General features: G+C 41.9%; 1 protein-coding gene across 1 annotated transcript in view; it reads left to right on the top strand.

Moving 5' to 3' along the window:
- The window catches only part of LOC311241330 (protein mono-ADP-ribosyltransferase PARP12-like), a 31,005-nt gene extending 20,867 nt beyond the window's left edge, over positions 1-10,138 (top strand). The window contains exons 10-12 of the mRNA XM_084330114.1: positions 3,631-3,761; positions 4,071-4,222; positions 8,594-10,138. Coding sequence (XP_084186240.1) covers positions 3,631-3,761; positions 4,071-4,222; positions 8,594-9,045 — 735 coding nt within the window. The 3' untranslated portion in view covers positions 9,046-10,138. The remainder of the gene's footprint in view (positions 1-3,630; positions 3,762-4,070; positions 4,223-8,593) is intronic.
- The last annotated feature ends 6,894 nt before the right edge of the window (positions 10,139-17,032 follow it).

Below are 17,032 nucleotides of genomic sequence, written 5' to 3'. Positions count from 1 at the left end.
AGCTTAGATCTGTAAGGTAAAAGTTAAAGCAACACGCAGAGTCAAACAAGCCATTTAAAAAATATATACAAATTAAAGGTACCTTGCCCTAAAATACAAAGTCGATGGGCGTCTCAGGAAAATAAGAGGTGCAATGAAGGAATCATGCCCTAAAGGTGAATAACACTTGAACACTTTGCTTTCACACTAATTTTGTTGCGTTTTAGTGGCGCTATTCTCCAGTATCGACTCTGTGTCCTTCTGTCCTCTGTCTCTTCCAGCGGGTTGCTCAGTATCGACTCTGTGTCCTCTGTCCCTTCCAGCGGGTTGCTCAGTATCGACTCTGTGTCCCTCTGTCCCTTCTAGCGGGTTGCTCAGTATCGACTCTCTGTGTACTCTGTCCCTTCCAGCGGGTTGCTCAGTAACTGGAGTTGAGGATACAGAAATGATTCTTATTGGGGATTGGAACACGGATATGCAACAAAAAGATGCACCCGTCTTCAAATCCTACAATAGGTTTTGTGATCTGCACGGCCTCAGCCAACTAATCACACAACCCACACGTGTGTGTGAGTCAACTCAGACTACCATTGACCTCATCCTGACCTCTGACAAGTCCAAGATCGCCAATAAAGGGGTTATAGCATGCGGGTTAAGTGATCATTATATGATATTCTGTACCCGCAAAAAGCTAAAACAAAAGGCTGGCTGTCACAAAACAGTCACATCTAGAGACCTAAAAACCTACTCTAGCGAGGCCTTTAACCTTGAACTGGAGGGTCTGGACTGGTCAGATGAGCTCAATGGTACACTGGTTGAAGAAACATGGCTTGGCTTCAAAACCAAATTTTCAACGATACTAAACAACATGGCCCCCCTAAGAACCACCAGGGTAAAAAATCGCGCTGAGCCGTGGATGCACGCTGAAATACTGACCGCTATGAAAACCAGAGACAAAAAATGCTCTGAGTTTCGTAAAAGTCAGTCAAAGCTTAACATAAGCACGAGCAGTGAACTCCAAGCCCACGTGACTGAACTCAAACTGCAAAGAAACAGACTAAGAAATGATGTAAACTCCATGATCAAAACAGCAAAGAAAAAATTCATCAATGACAAAACCGAGGAAAACAAAAACAAACCGCGTGAACTTTGGAAATTACTCAATAACCAACTAGGCTGCAGTAAAAAACTTAAAACCAGATTCTCAAACATAAACATAAAGACGGACAACACGCTCATCACAGAAAAGCTGGATGTAGCCAATTACTTAAATAGTTTCTTCACAAACATAGCCACAACACTGGTAAACAAACTACCCTCCCACTCAGGGCATTATGGGGTAGAACACATAGTAGCTTACTACAAAAACCTAGGGGTCCACAAAGACGACTTCAAACTGGAAATGGTAACAACAGATGAGGTACTCAAAAAACTGAGCGCCCTCCAACCTAACAAGGCCACTGGCCATGACAACATCCCCTCCAAATTCCTCAGAGACTCAGCAGCCGCCATCACCCCAGTCATCACACACATAATAAACCTCTCTATAAAACAGGGACACGTCCCCAAGGACTTCAAAATTGCGAGAGTGACCCCTCTGCACAAAAAAAGCAGTAAATTAGACCCAGGCAACTACCGCCCTGTTTCTATCCTTACCTCCATCTCGAAAGTCATGGAAAAAATTGTATACGAACAGGTCGAAAAATACCTTGCGGAAAAAAATCTAATCTACGAATTCCAATCTGGCTTCAGAACATCCCACTCCACTGACACATGCCTTCTCTATTTAAACGACCACATCAAACAAGAGGTGGACGCGGGCAAATACTGCGGCATGGTCATGCTGGACCTACAAAAGGCCTTCGACACTGTCAATCACACCATTCTGATTGACAAGCTAAAAGCAATTGGTTTTGATAGTCTATCAGTGAGCTGGATGCAATCCTACCTGGAGGGGAGAGAGCAGATGGTGGAGGTAAACGGTACCCTATCCCCCCCCCTCACAGTAAACTGTGGTGTTCCACAAGGAAGCATACTAGGTCCACTACTGTTCCTAATTTATGCAAATGACATGTCGTCAGCTTGTGACTGCAACTTGTTCCTGTTTGCGGACGACTCAGCCCTGCTGGTCTCTGACAAGAACAAATTACAGGTTGAAAAAACCCTCAGCTCAGAACTAAGCAAAATCTGCATATGGCTAGCTGATAACAAACTATCATTACACATGGGCAAAACAGAGTCCATTCTCTTCGGTTCAAATAACAAACTCAGCAAGACCGACGGCTTCTCAGTTACAGTGGGTGACAATATTGTCACAAGGAAAGAAGATATTACCTACCTGGGTTCCATCCTAGAGGCAAATCTTTCCTGTGACAAAATGGCATCCAATGTAATAAAAAAAGTCAACCAACGAACTCGTTTCTTGTACCGGATCTCCTCACTGGTAAACAAGAATACCCTGAAGACTCTAGCAGGAGCACTCATTCAAGGGTACTACGACTATGCTTGCACCTCATGGTACCAAAGCACCTCAAAGGCGCTAAAAACAAAATTACAAACATCTCAAAACAAACTGGTCAGACTACTGCTTGACCTTACTCCTAGAACCCACCTCACCCCTGCCCACTTTGACAACCTAGGATGGCTTAGAGTAGACGACAGAGTACAGCAACTTGCAATGGGCCTGGTCTACAAGATACACTACACGACCAAGGTACCCATGTACATGACTAAATACTTCCCAAAGGTCAGTGAATACCACGATCACAACACCAGAGGGAGCTCCACAAATCATGTTAAACCCAGATTCGGCTCAAACAAGGGACTAAACACGTTTCGCAATTATGCCACATCAATGTGGAACGCCCTACCCAAAGCTGTAAAGGAATGTGAATCACTACCCACTTTCAAAAACACTCTCAAAAAACACCTAAGGGAGACTGCAACTCGAAACTGGCCCCTGTAAATGTCCGAACACAACCCCCGCCAATGTACAGTAAATTACCAAGTATGGTCTTGTCAATAATCCAATGTACAGTGTTGTTTGTACAGTTGTACAGTGTCCCCCACCCACCCCTCCTACCCACCCCCCCCCCACCCACCCAACCACCTCCAATGTACAGTCCAATGTACAGTCACATAATCCAATGTACAGTGTTGTTTGTACAGTTATACAGTGTCCCCCACCCCTCCTACCCAACCCCCCCCCCCCCCCACTCCTACCCAACACCCCCCCCCCCCCCCCCCACTCCTACCCCCCCCCCCCCCCCCCCCCCCCCAACCACCTCCAATGTACAGTCCCACCCCCACCTACCCAATCCAATGTACAGTTTCTACGCCTAATGTATATACTCTTTTCTTTCTGGACTCTTTTTGTATCACAAATACAGTACTGTAATTGCAAATCTGGTATGTCATAAATGTATAGATGTAGCAGTACTGTCTATCTGTATGTCATGTATGTCATATATGTTACGATGAATTGGAAATGGGGGACCCTGGTGGAAACAAGACGAAAGTCTTTCTCTGGTCTGCATCCCCTTAACAATTGTATGTATTGAGCTGTACTGCACTGTACCCATTCTGCAATCTGTTAATAAAGTTTTCATTCATTCATTCATTCAACTCTCTGTGTCCCTCTGTCCCTTCTAGCGGGTTGCTCTCGACAGCTCCTCAGCGGAGTATGCCGAGATCAAGGGGCTGTTTGGTCAGACCATGAGAGGATTTGACATTCTCCAAATAGAGAGGATTCAGAACAGAGCACTCTGGGAAGTCTACCAATGGTATGTGCCCCCCTCCCCCCATGTACATTATAGTGAAATGCTTAATTCTGTATGACCCTCCTGAGAATGAAAAAAAGTTGAAAGACCAAACACTATACAGTATAGTATACAATATATAAAACGAAAATGTACAATTGTTAGAAGAGGTAGTGCAAATCTTTTAGGAAAAATTTATCAAATATGGTGTAATGTTTAAAAAGTGTTTTAAAGTGAATGTTTTGCTATTTGCTATATTTGTTCTTGCCAACTGTACCAAAAACGATTGGCCACATGCTTATTTGGGTTATGAATTTCTCTTTCGGTCAAAAGGCAAAAGGATCTGATGGGGAAGACCAACGGTGGGGGGGCCGTGTCCGAGAAGAGGCTGTTCCACGGTACCGACTCCACGTTCATCGATGCCATCTGCGCAAACAACTTCGACTGGAGAATCTGCGGGACGCACGGGACCTCCTACGGGAAAGGTGAGGCGATCTGGAAAAGCTATGGCGTTTTTTTTTTTTACTGGTAATCATTGATGAATCTTCTCTAGAGATTGAGTAACCAGGCTTAAAAGTCTTTAAGCCTTAAGAAATCACTTGAATATGACTTTTTAGGCTTTTAGGCCTTAAACATTTCTTAAATTCAATAGGTATTAACACTTTGATCACCATGGTTAAATTCATAATTTACCATCCCTAGCCAGCTCTATTTGTCTATGGAGAAGTTCCCCTTCTTTGCAGGGCTATAACTTTTTAAATTGTATTGCTAAATTGACATTATTATGGCCCATTCAATGTCCTATATCTATTGTTCAGGGTGTAGCAACGTTATACTTTTTCATTCACATATTCATACTAAAATACGGTTTAAAGTATAAGTATGTTTTTATCGTTTTCTGCAGCTTTCTCCAGAACTTGATTTATAGCCCCAAATGCATTATATTGATGATCAAATACAGTTTGATAGCGATCGGTGCCAGATAAGAAATTTCAACTGGAGGTACTTCTAGAAGTTACTACGTATCATCTGATGTTGACCGGATGGGCGGGGGGTCGTTTATAATTCCGTGGGCAACGTTATATCATTCATCTAGGGTGGGTCATATGATCATCAGAGCAGTTAGTATAGAAGACGTTAGAAAATAACGCTGAAACTCACCGTACCTTCCTCGCGGCGTTGGGAGATGAGCGTGGAACAGAATTTTTTCTATTATGGGATGGAGAAATATCCGATCCATTTCCAGGTTGTATAATAGTATATACGTCCAAATCATGTTGTTTGTATGGCTGTCCCCGACTAAGGATTTGGATGGTCGACTAGGATTGGCCAAAATTTGCCGTTAGTCGACTATTAGTCGACTTTTAACTTTTTTTTTTTAATTATTATATTCGACTAAGAGGTTGGCCAGTCGACTACGGCCCCTTTCGACCGATTAGTCGATTAATCGATTAATAGGGGTCAGCCCTAGTTGTTTGTCGAGTTATTTGCACCGATCGGTGTTCACTGTGTCAAGATGGAGTCCTGCTAACGATCGCGAGTGCCCGGACGAAATATGGGTGAGCACTTCCTGTTTGGCGCGTCACTTCCTGTTGGGCCATCTGCCGATCGGCCACCAGATGGCGCTCTTGAACCGTTAGAGAGTTGAGTGGAGCTCAGCAGTATATCTCAGGTCCCCGGGGGAGAAATATGATTTCGATCACAGATTTTTGAAATATTGATATCAAAGACGTGTTACGGCGTCTTTGGCAGAATGAGCATGGCGGGGAATGACGAGTTTCGGCGTTTCCGGCGATTAAAGTGTTAAGATGAACCCCTTAAAGGAAAACTCCAACATTTTGGGAAATTTGCTTATTTAACACCTTCCCTGGAGTTAGACAAGAAGATGCATACCTTTTTTGTCTCTGTGCATGCATTAGGTTTAGGGAACAGCCGCTCCGTTAGCGTAGCTTAGCTTCATCACTGGAAGTGGGGGGGGCGCAATAGCCTGATGTTCCCTACAGGGTCTTACAGTCACCAAATACACTCCAAATACAACTCCAAAACGTTCCTATAAACATGTTGTGACCTGTGTATTTACCACGTGGAGAAATAAAAAATAATTGAATTCGACAATTACGTTTTCTAAGCAGATATACTCGGAATTTTTTTTTGCCTAAGCACTCGTCTCTGGGCGCAGTGATTTCAGTGCTACTTTCTAACGTGACGCCGTGTTTGTTTACATTCTCATTTCATTCAAATGATCCGAACCGATTGAAGTTTATGGATACCATGACTTAAAATCCTCTTACCTTGACGATTAAAAGCCTCCCCAATTTAGAAAACAGTAATCTAATGGCTGGTATTGATAATATAATACTAACTACTGCACGCTCGGAGCTAACCGGAGCTAACACAGACCCGGACGGTCGCTAAAGCAAATATAATGACTTCCTTTCTGGGTTTTCAAAATAAAAGAGCGACGTCTATAGCAGCGGAAAACGTTTATTTTGTACATTATCTAACGTTAACACGAACCTAAACTAATGTTACAACTAACCTAAAGTTAGTTTAGGTTCGTGTTAACGTTAGGTAATGTACAAAATAAATGTTTTCCGCTGCTATAGACGTCGCTCTTTTATTTTGAAAACCCAGAAAGGAAGTCATTATATTTGCTTTAGCGACCGTCCGGGTCTGTGTTAGCTCCGGTTAGCTTCGTGCAGTAGTTAGTATTATATTATTAATACCAGCCATTGGATTACTGTTTTCTAAATTGGGGAGGCTTTTAATCATCAAGGTAAGAGGATTTTAAGTCATGGTATCCATAAACTTCAATTGGTTCGGATCATTTGAATGAAATGAGAATGTAAACAAACACGGCGTCACGTTAGAAAGTAGCACTGAAATCACTGCGCCCAGAGACGAGTGCTTAGGCAAACATTTTTTCAAGTATATCTGCTTAGAAAACGTAATTGTCGAATTCAATTATTTTTTATTTCTCCACGTGGTAAATACACAGGTCACAACATGTTTACAGGAACGTTTGAGTTGTATTTGGAGTGTATTTGGTGACTGTAAGACCCTGTAGGGAATGTCAGGCTATTGCCCCCCCCCCACTTCCAGTGATGAAGCTAAGCTACGCTAACGGAGCAGCTGTTCCCTAAACCTAATGCATGCACAGAGACAAAAAAGGTATGTATCTTCTTGTCTAACTCAAGGGAAGATGTTAAATAAGCTAATTTCCCAAAATGTTGGAGTTTTCCTTTAAGCCCGATTGGCCCGGTACCGGGTTGAGATATATTTCATGTCATAAATAGATCAATACAGTCCGTATTAATTAATGTTGCGTTTCTTTTTCAAATGTAGCCAAGAGTAAAGACCCTAACCCTATCAAAACAGCAGTCAAAGTACATATTTTCAGCACTACATTTGTTTACCAATGATTTTAAGTGTTATTAGCGAAATATGAGTTTATAGAAATCTCTGTGCATTGCATCGGAAAACGGATGATTTTCATAAAACTACACTACCCAGCTCACACCAGCCGCTGTCAAAGCAGCAGCCGGCTGATGTGAATGAAAAATATTGATGTCATTTTTGTGATTATATCTCACTGGTCGAACAAACCTCACAATATCTCTGATAGATGTCCCTAGATACCAAGAACATGCAAATGGCCTTGTAGAAGTGGAGCAATCTTCCATTTACTTGGGTATGTACTTTTTAGGCACATTTTCTGAAAATATGGCTAGGGCATGGGCGGTTAATAAGAAACTGGACTTGAAGAAGTCTTTATTCTTAGCACACATTGCAACGTTGTCATGCAGCGAACACACATGCATTTCTTTGGGTCGCCGATGAAATGCCTCTCAGCGCTTGACCCATCCTGCCGTGCTTCCCCCTCCAAGGGCAGCCATCTTCTAGAACTAGAAGTAACATTCTAGTTCTAGCTCTCATACCTTCGTCGCAAGGCTGGCAACACAATAGTTCTGGGCACTTGGCTCTGGAGTTACATAAAGTATTTACCTGGAAGTATTTTTGTTATTAGGGGTGGGGGAAAAGAACGATACAGCAATATGTTGTGTGCCGATACTATATCGATACAGTGAAATGATGATACCCATAAAATTTATTATAATTTTTTTTTTTTTTTAAACTTTGACCAGTCAGCTGGTTCTTTATCGCTTTTTCTGGTCAAGCATGACCGACAGAGACAGGTTGAATGGGGTATAGATCGGGGGAAAGACACTCTGAGAAAATACGGCGAGTCCGGGAGTCGAACTCGTGTACCCCAGATCCGTGACGTGCACGGTTGTCCCCGACGCCGAAATAGCGTCCGAGGTACGCGGTGAGCTACTGGAGCTCCCCTATTAAATGTTTTTGCTTCACAATCACATTTTACTGCAATAAAAACGATTAGAATGAGGTGAACAAACTGAAAACGTTATCTTATTTGACAAAACAAATGATATATGATATATTTTTATTGCAGATGGTAACAAAGTTTTCCGTTGGGGACATATATCGTGTAACCTACAGTATAATATAGTGATATTAGTAGCGACAGTGGCTCGGGAGGTAGAGCAGTCGTCTGGTTCAATTCCCGCTCCTCCCGGGCAGTGTGTCAAAGTGTCCTTGAGCAAGACACTTAACTCATAATTGCTCCCGATGAGCAGGTTGGCACCTTGCATGGTTGCCTCCGCCATCGGTGTGTGAGTTTTGGGATAAAAGCACTATATAAATCTACCATCGTTACAGAGGGCCAAATATAGTCGCAGTATCTTATCGTGAGTTACTCGTATCGTCCCACCTCTATTTGTTATCACTATGTGAAGTGAATTTGGTCTATAAACAAACTAATCTCCTGTGTTTCTCAGGGAGTTATTTTGCCAGGGATGCCAAGTACTCCCACAAATACACCGGCCAGTCCAAACTCCGGTCCATGTTCGTGTGTCGGATACTGGTGGGCGACTACACCGGCGGCTCCTCCAGCTACCTGAGACCTCCGTCCAAAGACGGTGGCGACACACTCTTCTTCGACAGCTGCGTGGACAACGTCGGCAGTCCCTCGATATTTGTCGTTTTCGAGAAGCACCAAATCTACCCAGAGTATCTGATCAAATACGAGGAGGAGACCAATTGGACACAGCTGTACCAGCAGGTGTACGTGACTGCGCCGGCGGCAGCAAGTGCACCACCTGCGCCTAGACCCGCGCCTGCGCCTGCACCTGCACCTAGACCCGCGCCTGCGCCTGCACCTAGACCCGCGCCTGCATCCGCAACCCCGCCACCACCCCCGCCAAAAAAAGAAAAATGTGTCATCAGCTGAGATCAACTATTTGATTGGTTGGAGTTGAGCTGTTTGACATTGTTACTCAGCTGAAACAGTTGTACCCTTCCTGCTGACTTGTCGTACAGAACCTGTAAGTCGTTTTAAGTCGTTTTGGATAAAAGCATCCGCTAAATGACTAAATGTTAAATGTAAATGAAATGTTGAAGAAATCGGGACATTCAGATGGAAGGAGTTTCAAATTCTGCTCACTAGCAATATGTGCTAAATGTTATTGAGTTTGTATACATTTATTACATGTATACATGATTTATTTTTAGAGATGGATGATTTGATGACGAGCTACACTAGACTAAATTAGCCATAATGATGCCTTTTTGATGAAGTTCTTACCAGTCAGCTGAGAAATATTTGTACACCACGATTACTCCCACCATATTGAATTATTTCAACAGTCATTGCTGTGCTGTTAAACATCCCAGTGTCCTCCGAATCAATAACTGTATTCTCTGAGATCTCTGCGAGAACGCTGTGGAGCTGGAGCTTTTCATGCGAGAAACTTGTGAAGCACTGCAAAGAGGCTGTGAGCCAGCAGAGGGCGACAACATACCTCAGGATAACCATCTTGCACACAGTGGAGAGGTTACAGCATAACACTAAATCAAATAATGCATTGCCGTTTGTTGAATGTAACTTAGGCTTTGAGGATCCGTTTTGTATATTTTTAAGAAACAGTTCAGAGGAATTACTATTTTCCTGCTTGTAAAGTCCCAATCCAGAATTCTTTATATATTTTTTCCAATTCTTCAGATTCAAGGATTTTTAATTCTAGATTCTTCGACGGAAAGGGCTCGTTAATGGAGAATAATCTCTCCACATCTTGAGAGAGATTCCGTCATAACTCAAGTTTAATTTTGCCTAAGAGTTTTACAAACTATACACGTGTAAATAAAACCTTTTACTGCTTCCATTCCAAATTTTATTAACAGATTGCAGAATGGGTACAATACAGTACAGCTCAATACACACAATTGTTAAGGGGATGCAGACCAGAGAAAGACTTTCGTCTTGTTTACATCAGGGTCCCCCATTTTCAATTCATCATAACATATATGACATACAGATAGATAGTACTGCTACATCTATACATTTATGACATACCAGATTTACAAATACAGTACTGTTTTTGATACAAGAAGAGTCTAAAAAAGAGAGTATACATTTGACGAAGAAACTGTACATTGGAGGAGGTTGGTAGGTAGGAGGTTGGGTGGGGGGGGGGCTAACTACATTGGATTATCGACTAAACCTTACTTGGTCCCAAGAAGAGGGTCTTGTGTATTATTGGGTTTAATAGGACATTTATTGTACATTGGAGGGGGTTGCGTTAGGACATTTACAGGGGCCAGTTTCGAATTGCAGTCTCTCGTAGGTGCTCTTTGAAAGTGGTTTTGAAAGTGGGTAGTGATTCACATTCCTTTACAGCTGTGGGTAGGGTGTTCCACATTGATGTGACATAATTGCTAAACGTGTTTAGTCCCTTGTTTGAGACGAATCTGGGTTTAACATGATTTGTGGAGCTCCCTCTGGTGTTGTGATCGTGGTATTCACTGACCTTTGGGAAGTATTTTGACATGTATAAGGGTACCTTAGTCGTGTAGTGTATCTTGTAGACCAGGCCCATTGCAAGTTGCTGTACTCTGTCGTCTACTCTAAGCTACGTATCCTAGGTTGTCAACATGTAGATATATTGTATAATTACAGTGTAAATGAACTAGGGAAGCAAAAGGGCAGCCATAGAGGGTTTCACGTCACTCTCCTGGAGATCTACCCTCAAACCTTGTGATGTAGTGCTTTTAAGGAATATCTTTGCAAATGATAATGAATAAACTATCCATTCTATTAAAAATTAAAAGCAGCCACTTGGGAAATAGTTGAATTCCATTCATCCAGATTTCTCAGCTCCTGGTCTTCCAATTCCAGTCTTCCACTGGTATGTCAGCTGTGTTGCATAATTTGCTCAGCGTTTGATTAGATTAGATTCAAACAAAACAACGTTTATGGTATTTGGTGGTGTTCCTACCGACTGTGAAATTAAACTGAATTTAAATGGAACTGAAGTTGAAACATGAAAGAGTATATGAAACAAAATTCTTAGGTATGATTATAGATCACAAACTCTGTTGGAAGCCATATATACAATATATCAAAGGTAAATTAGCCAAATCTGTTCCGGTTCCACAAGGCTCCATCCTTGGCCCTATCATATTCTCCGTATACATGCTGCCCCTTGGTCTGATCATTAAAAAAACACAACATCTCTTTCCATTTTTTTGCCGATGACACTCAAACCCAACAATATAAACAATCTCGACAGTCTTTGTTCCTGCCTAGACGACATCAAATGCTGGATGGCACACAATTTTCTACAGCTCAATCAATCAAAGTGTGAAATCCTCCTTTTCGGCCCCCCAAATCAAACCAGTGTCATTGCCTGCAGCCTGGATAACCTGTCTCCCCTACTCAAGCCCTTCGTTAAAAACCTGGACGTGCTCTTTGACCCCGAGTTTTCCTTCAATAGGCAGGTAAACTCGGTGGTGAAGGGGTGTTTTTTCCAGCTCCGGTCCATAGCCAGGATCAAGGCCATTCTCTCCCCCTCAGACCTGGAAAGCGTAATTCACGCCTTCATATCTTCACGCTTAGACTACTGCAGGGTTCGAAATTAAGGGGGGCTTGGGGCAAAATGCCCTTGAAAATTTACCAAATGCCCTCGAAAATCAGTTAAGGGGGGCAAGAAAAGCCCCCGACACTTTGCACAGATGTTTAGCCCTTAGTATGCACTACGGATGGGCATTTTAAAGAAAAATCCAGATCGATTGATCGCATGCTATACTCGAGTGATCGTGTATTACTAAAAAGAAAAGAAAAAAATATATATATATATACCGTTTTTAATTATTATTTTTTTTAACTTATTTTTGTTCATTCACGTATATATGTTTAAGGAAACCAACAAACAGTTATAATCTTACACATACATGTGAAAAAATATATATGTAAAAAAAAAAATCATAAATTATTAATAATAATATTTTTTTTTCCTCCGATTTTTCTCATAGCTACGAGTACCGATTACTCACGCCCATCCCTAGTATGCACACGCACAGTATAATATGCATGTAATAAATAGTTTGTTAATAAACTCTGTTACTTGAACAATTTTCACTGTGCTCCTAAATGTCTTTGTGTGCTCCTAAATTAAAATTTTTATTTTATTTATTACAATTTTATTTAGGAGCACATGTGCTCCTTGGGAAAAAGGTTAGCGTAGAGCTCTATATATGGAGACATTAACATTACGTTATCAAACATAGGGACGAAGACTGTAAAAAAAAAGTGTCGACAATGTTTTATAATCTTTGTTAATTTTCATCAAAAAAATTCGGTGCCCCCGAAATACAAAAAAGCCCCCGAAAATCAATTAAGGGGGGCAAAAAGAGCCCAGGGATTTTTTTTTAAATTTCTAACCCTGTACTACTGTAACTCCCTGTACCTGGGGCTTAATAAATCCACCATAGCCTGTCTACAACTACCCCAAAATGCTGCCGCTAGACTGCTCACAGGTACCCGGAAGAGAGCTCGCATCACCCCTGTACTTGCCTCCCTCCACTGGCTCCCAGTGTGCTTTAGAATAGACTTCAAGGTCCTCCTATTGGCTACAAAGCCCTTAATGGTAAGGCCCCTGCTTACCTAGCAGACCTCCTCACCCCCTATACCTAGGGGGGGACGTGCTTTTGAGGTCGCAGCCCCTGACATCTGGAACAGCATCCCCATCTCCATTAAATCTGCCCCCTCTATTGAGTCTTTTAAATCGAAACTCAAAACCCACCTATACCGCCTGGCCTTCCCTGACTCACTTTGACTCTTGCCTTGCTTGTTGACGTGTTGTTCTGTTTTCCTTGTCTATCCGTTTTTTTTTTCTTTTTCTGTTTATTCTATACTTTTCTTTGTTCTTAGCTATGTGAAGCACTTTGGTTGACAAGCGTCATGTCTAAATGTGCTATATAAATAAATTTGATTGATTGATTTGATTCTGTACAAAACAAGGGAGCTGTTAAATTAGAAATGTTTGCATATATTGTATTTTTCACTTGTTGTGCCATACATGTCATATTGTGTTGAGGTCTGGGGGAATGTTTATAAAACAAATATAGATCCTACTATTAAACTACAGAAAATAGCTATTAGAGGGCAGCTGGGTGGCGCAGCGGACTAATGCGACCACTGGCGTTTCACCACATTAACTGCTTTACGGTCGTAAAATGCGCACCAAACTGGACATACTGCCCTTGCAGCCTACTGTGAGTTCACAGGATGAGACTGTGAGAGAAACGGTCCAAAACAAGCAAGCCAAAATTAAGCGCTACACCGCTGCTAGGCGTGGCGCTCGCGCACCTGTCTTTCAGGAGGGGGAGAGAGTCAGGATTAGAACACCACATCACGTCCCCAAAGCACACCCGAGATACAGTGCACCAATGACAGTGAAAAAGAAGATTGGCAAAAGCACCTTTCTTCTCAGTGATGGAAAGAAATGGAACGCATCCCGTCTGGCTCACACTTTTAACACTCCAGATGAGCATGACTTAGGGATCTGCCCAGCTCTGACAACGCTCAGCGGTCACACTCCAGCGCAGTCGCGTGCAAGAAACAAGCCTAGTTGGCATCAGGACTTTGTTGCACACTGAGTGAGAACTAAGAGTAATATTGGTTGAGCATATATAATTATATCTTGATTATGATTGAATAACCTGTGCTCCTTTTGTTTTAATGATTACCTTGAGTTACACGTTTTATGGTTCAGTTTACTTAAGAAAGTGAAAAAGCAAAAGTTCTAAATTTGCATAATGCTGAGTAGCAAGTAACCTTCTTTTACAGAGAGGGGAAATGTTGTGTTCTGTAATGCATGTGGAAGCTGTACTTCCCGAGAGCCTCCACTATGGGGCGCAGTTAATACAATGCCATGTTATGCATACAGGTGAGAAGCAAAAGAAGAGTGTACCATGCTGTACCATGCCTTGTACCCTGCTACCAAGTTTAACTAAACATGCTAAAGGCTAAAGAGTGATCCTGCTTCCTGAGTCTTATTACTACACCTCTACACCATTACAAAATATTACTACGTACATCATAACAGCCGCATCCTACCAGGCGGCGGTATCGAGCACCCTTTGAAACTCTGTGTCTTGGGCTGTGCGTCGTTTATATAGGTCCGGGCAGACTTTTCCATGTTGGGCAAGGGGAGCGGTTGTCCCGATCGGCTTGAGGAGCGTCAAATGCTCCAGATGGATGATGTATGGCGGATTATGTTGGCGACACGATCGACACCAATACTGGGACTTGCGATCAGATAATTGGAATATTATTTTTGGGGCTGATCCTAGTCAAGGTAAGGGCTATATGATATCAATCTTGCGTTTATCAAAGCATGCCTTCATTGCGATCCGAGCGTAGTCCATAACGTATTCCGTTGGTGACGATCAAAGCATCGAAAAACTACCCCCCCCCCCCCCCCCACCCTTTCATGCATTCATGATGGAACATAATACCTGTCATGCATTTGATTTTTTTATTGTAGGGTGTGTGTAGGGACGGAATGCCAATGCATTTAGTATAATACACGTTGGGGGCTATTACCAGCCTCCCATGAATTACCCTAAAACCATACTTATATTCACCACGGTATAAAACAGGATGAAAAAATTATTTCTTTTTCACATATTGAACGATAGATACTCGATGTCAGATGGGCAATAGTATTGTATCCATAGCTACTGTATAATATATAATATAGTTATAGCCCTGCAAACACTGCCACGTATTCCTCTACTTTAGAACGCTGGCCTTTTAGCCACACATTTATTTTTTATTTTTATTTATCCTTTATTTATCCAGGAATGTCCCATTGAGATACAAGATCTCTTCATCCAGGGAGTCCACTCCTGACCAACACGGTACACAACAAGTTTCAACATAAAACAGGGCATTAAACAAAAAACATACAATTCAAATATAAATACAAAAGGCCATTTGTGCAGTGGCAAGGAGCATAATCAGATCAGCAATAGCATCAGGTAAAACAGTTACATGTTTCATAAAGGGCTAATCGTAGCATACCTTTAAAAGCATTCACAGTAGGAAGTGCCTCTAGACAAAGTTTTACTTGCAGCGTATTCCATAAAAAGGGAACATAGTGGGAGAATGCAGCTTTACCAAGCTCTGACTGCATCAAAGGAACATTACACAGCGCCCTCTGGCGCTGATCGAGTTAAAACATGTAAAAAGGTAAGAACTAATGTAAAAGCTAGATGTGTTTCAATTTTGGGAGTTAAATTATGGAATAGCCTTAGTGACAGGTTGAAGTTGTGTACTTCTCAGGGGAGATTTAAAAAAGCCTTAACTCATTCAGCGCCAGTCACGATGATAGTCGGGTTAACTCGCCGACCGTTCAGCGCCAGACCCGAGTATAGTCGGGTTTTAATCGTTATTTCTTTTATTAGCGATATCCATTCATTTTCATCCATCCAGCCTGATGTTATCATTGGGAATGGGTCTGAGCTCACAAAAGGGCAAATACCGCCGCCTATGCCTTCCAGCTGGTATTGCACTCCATTAGGAATGGTGTAGTTTCTTTTCTGGGACGAGCCGTGCGGGCGAGGTTTAAATACTCAGGCGAGGTAGGCATATACAACGATGGCATGGAACAGTAACCCCGCCCGTTCGTGTGTACCGCTCGGTAATGTGCGACGGACCTCCACAAGCAGTATTTGGAATCGCGATCAGATAATTGGATTATTCCTTTTGAATTACATCAAAGACAAGGTAAGAAAAGCTTGCGTTGATCTGATATGTCTTTCTACCCCGATCGCAGCTGTCTGTGTGTGTGGCTGTGTGCCGTTGGGTGCAGGAGGTGGGGGGGGGGAGCCCCGCGGTCCAGGGCTCTTTTCATTCTTGCATGAGGAAGGATAATAATGATGATCTAGCGTTGATTTCAGGATGATTAAAAATTACAACGTGTTTAGTGTATTCCACTAAAGGGATATTATCGCGTCTTTTCCTGGAATTACTCTGAAGCGCCCAAACTATACTCATATTCAAAGCGGTATAAAAACGGAAATGTACCGATGAAAAAAATCGTTTTGTACATGTTGACTGGAAGCAACTAACTGATAATTGACGGGTCTATTAGACCCATAGCTATAATTTAAGATATATTTCAAGCACTCGCAAATCTCGCAGTCCCCCCATTGATTAAAGCGGTGGCATTCTAGCGCCTTCTCGTGGATTAAAGGGGAACTATCTTATAAATGGCCTTTTTGAGTGTTTAGCATTGTTTCCTAGCTATGTGAACTTATATTAATATGATCTATGTCTCAAAATTCTCATATTGGCGCATTCTTCCAATTCTCCTCTCACAATATTCACCCTCACTGAACTGAGTCATTTGAAAATGTGCGCGATATGTGATGTCAGAGAGACACTGCTGCATGTTTATGTTCAGGCGGCGACGCCGCTGCGCAGTGGTTTAGGAGCCCAGGCTCAAAACGGCTCGAGATCTTGAGGTAGAAAAATGCTGTTTTTGAGGACTTGATTAGAAATACAAAACAATGAATAAAAAAAATATATATATTACAGAGGTGTTCCATAGACTCACAGGAATTGTGTAAAAGTGCCCAAATAGTGAAAGAAATAGTAAAATAGTTCCCCTTTAACCGATGGCGCAGAATGAGTTAAAGGATCAAATAATTCAGGAGTACAGATTTGAGTAAGAACATCAAACATTTGTTTTTTCTTTCAAAAAATTCTATCTTGCAGCATATTTTAAGTTTTTCTTTCTTATATTAAAATATATTTAGTTTTTAAGAATTTGTAAGGGATAGGCAAAAATAAGCATGTGCTTCAGCCTATTCCTTTTTTTCGGTCATTGATTTTGGATTTGTGTGTGAGCTTGCCTTGAATATGTACATTT

This window comes from Notolepis coatsorum (genome assembly GCF_963971535.1).
Source record: "Notolepis coatsorum genome assembly, chromosome: 15".
Classification (NCBI taxonomy): Eukaryota; Metazoa; Chordata; class Actinopteri; order Aulopiformes; family Paralepididae; genus Notolepis; species Notolepis coatsorum.
This window is presented reverse-complemented; position numbering and strand designations above follow the sequence as displayed.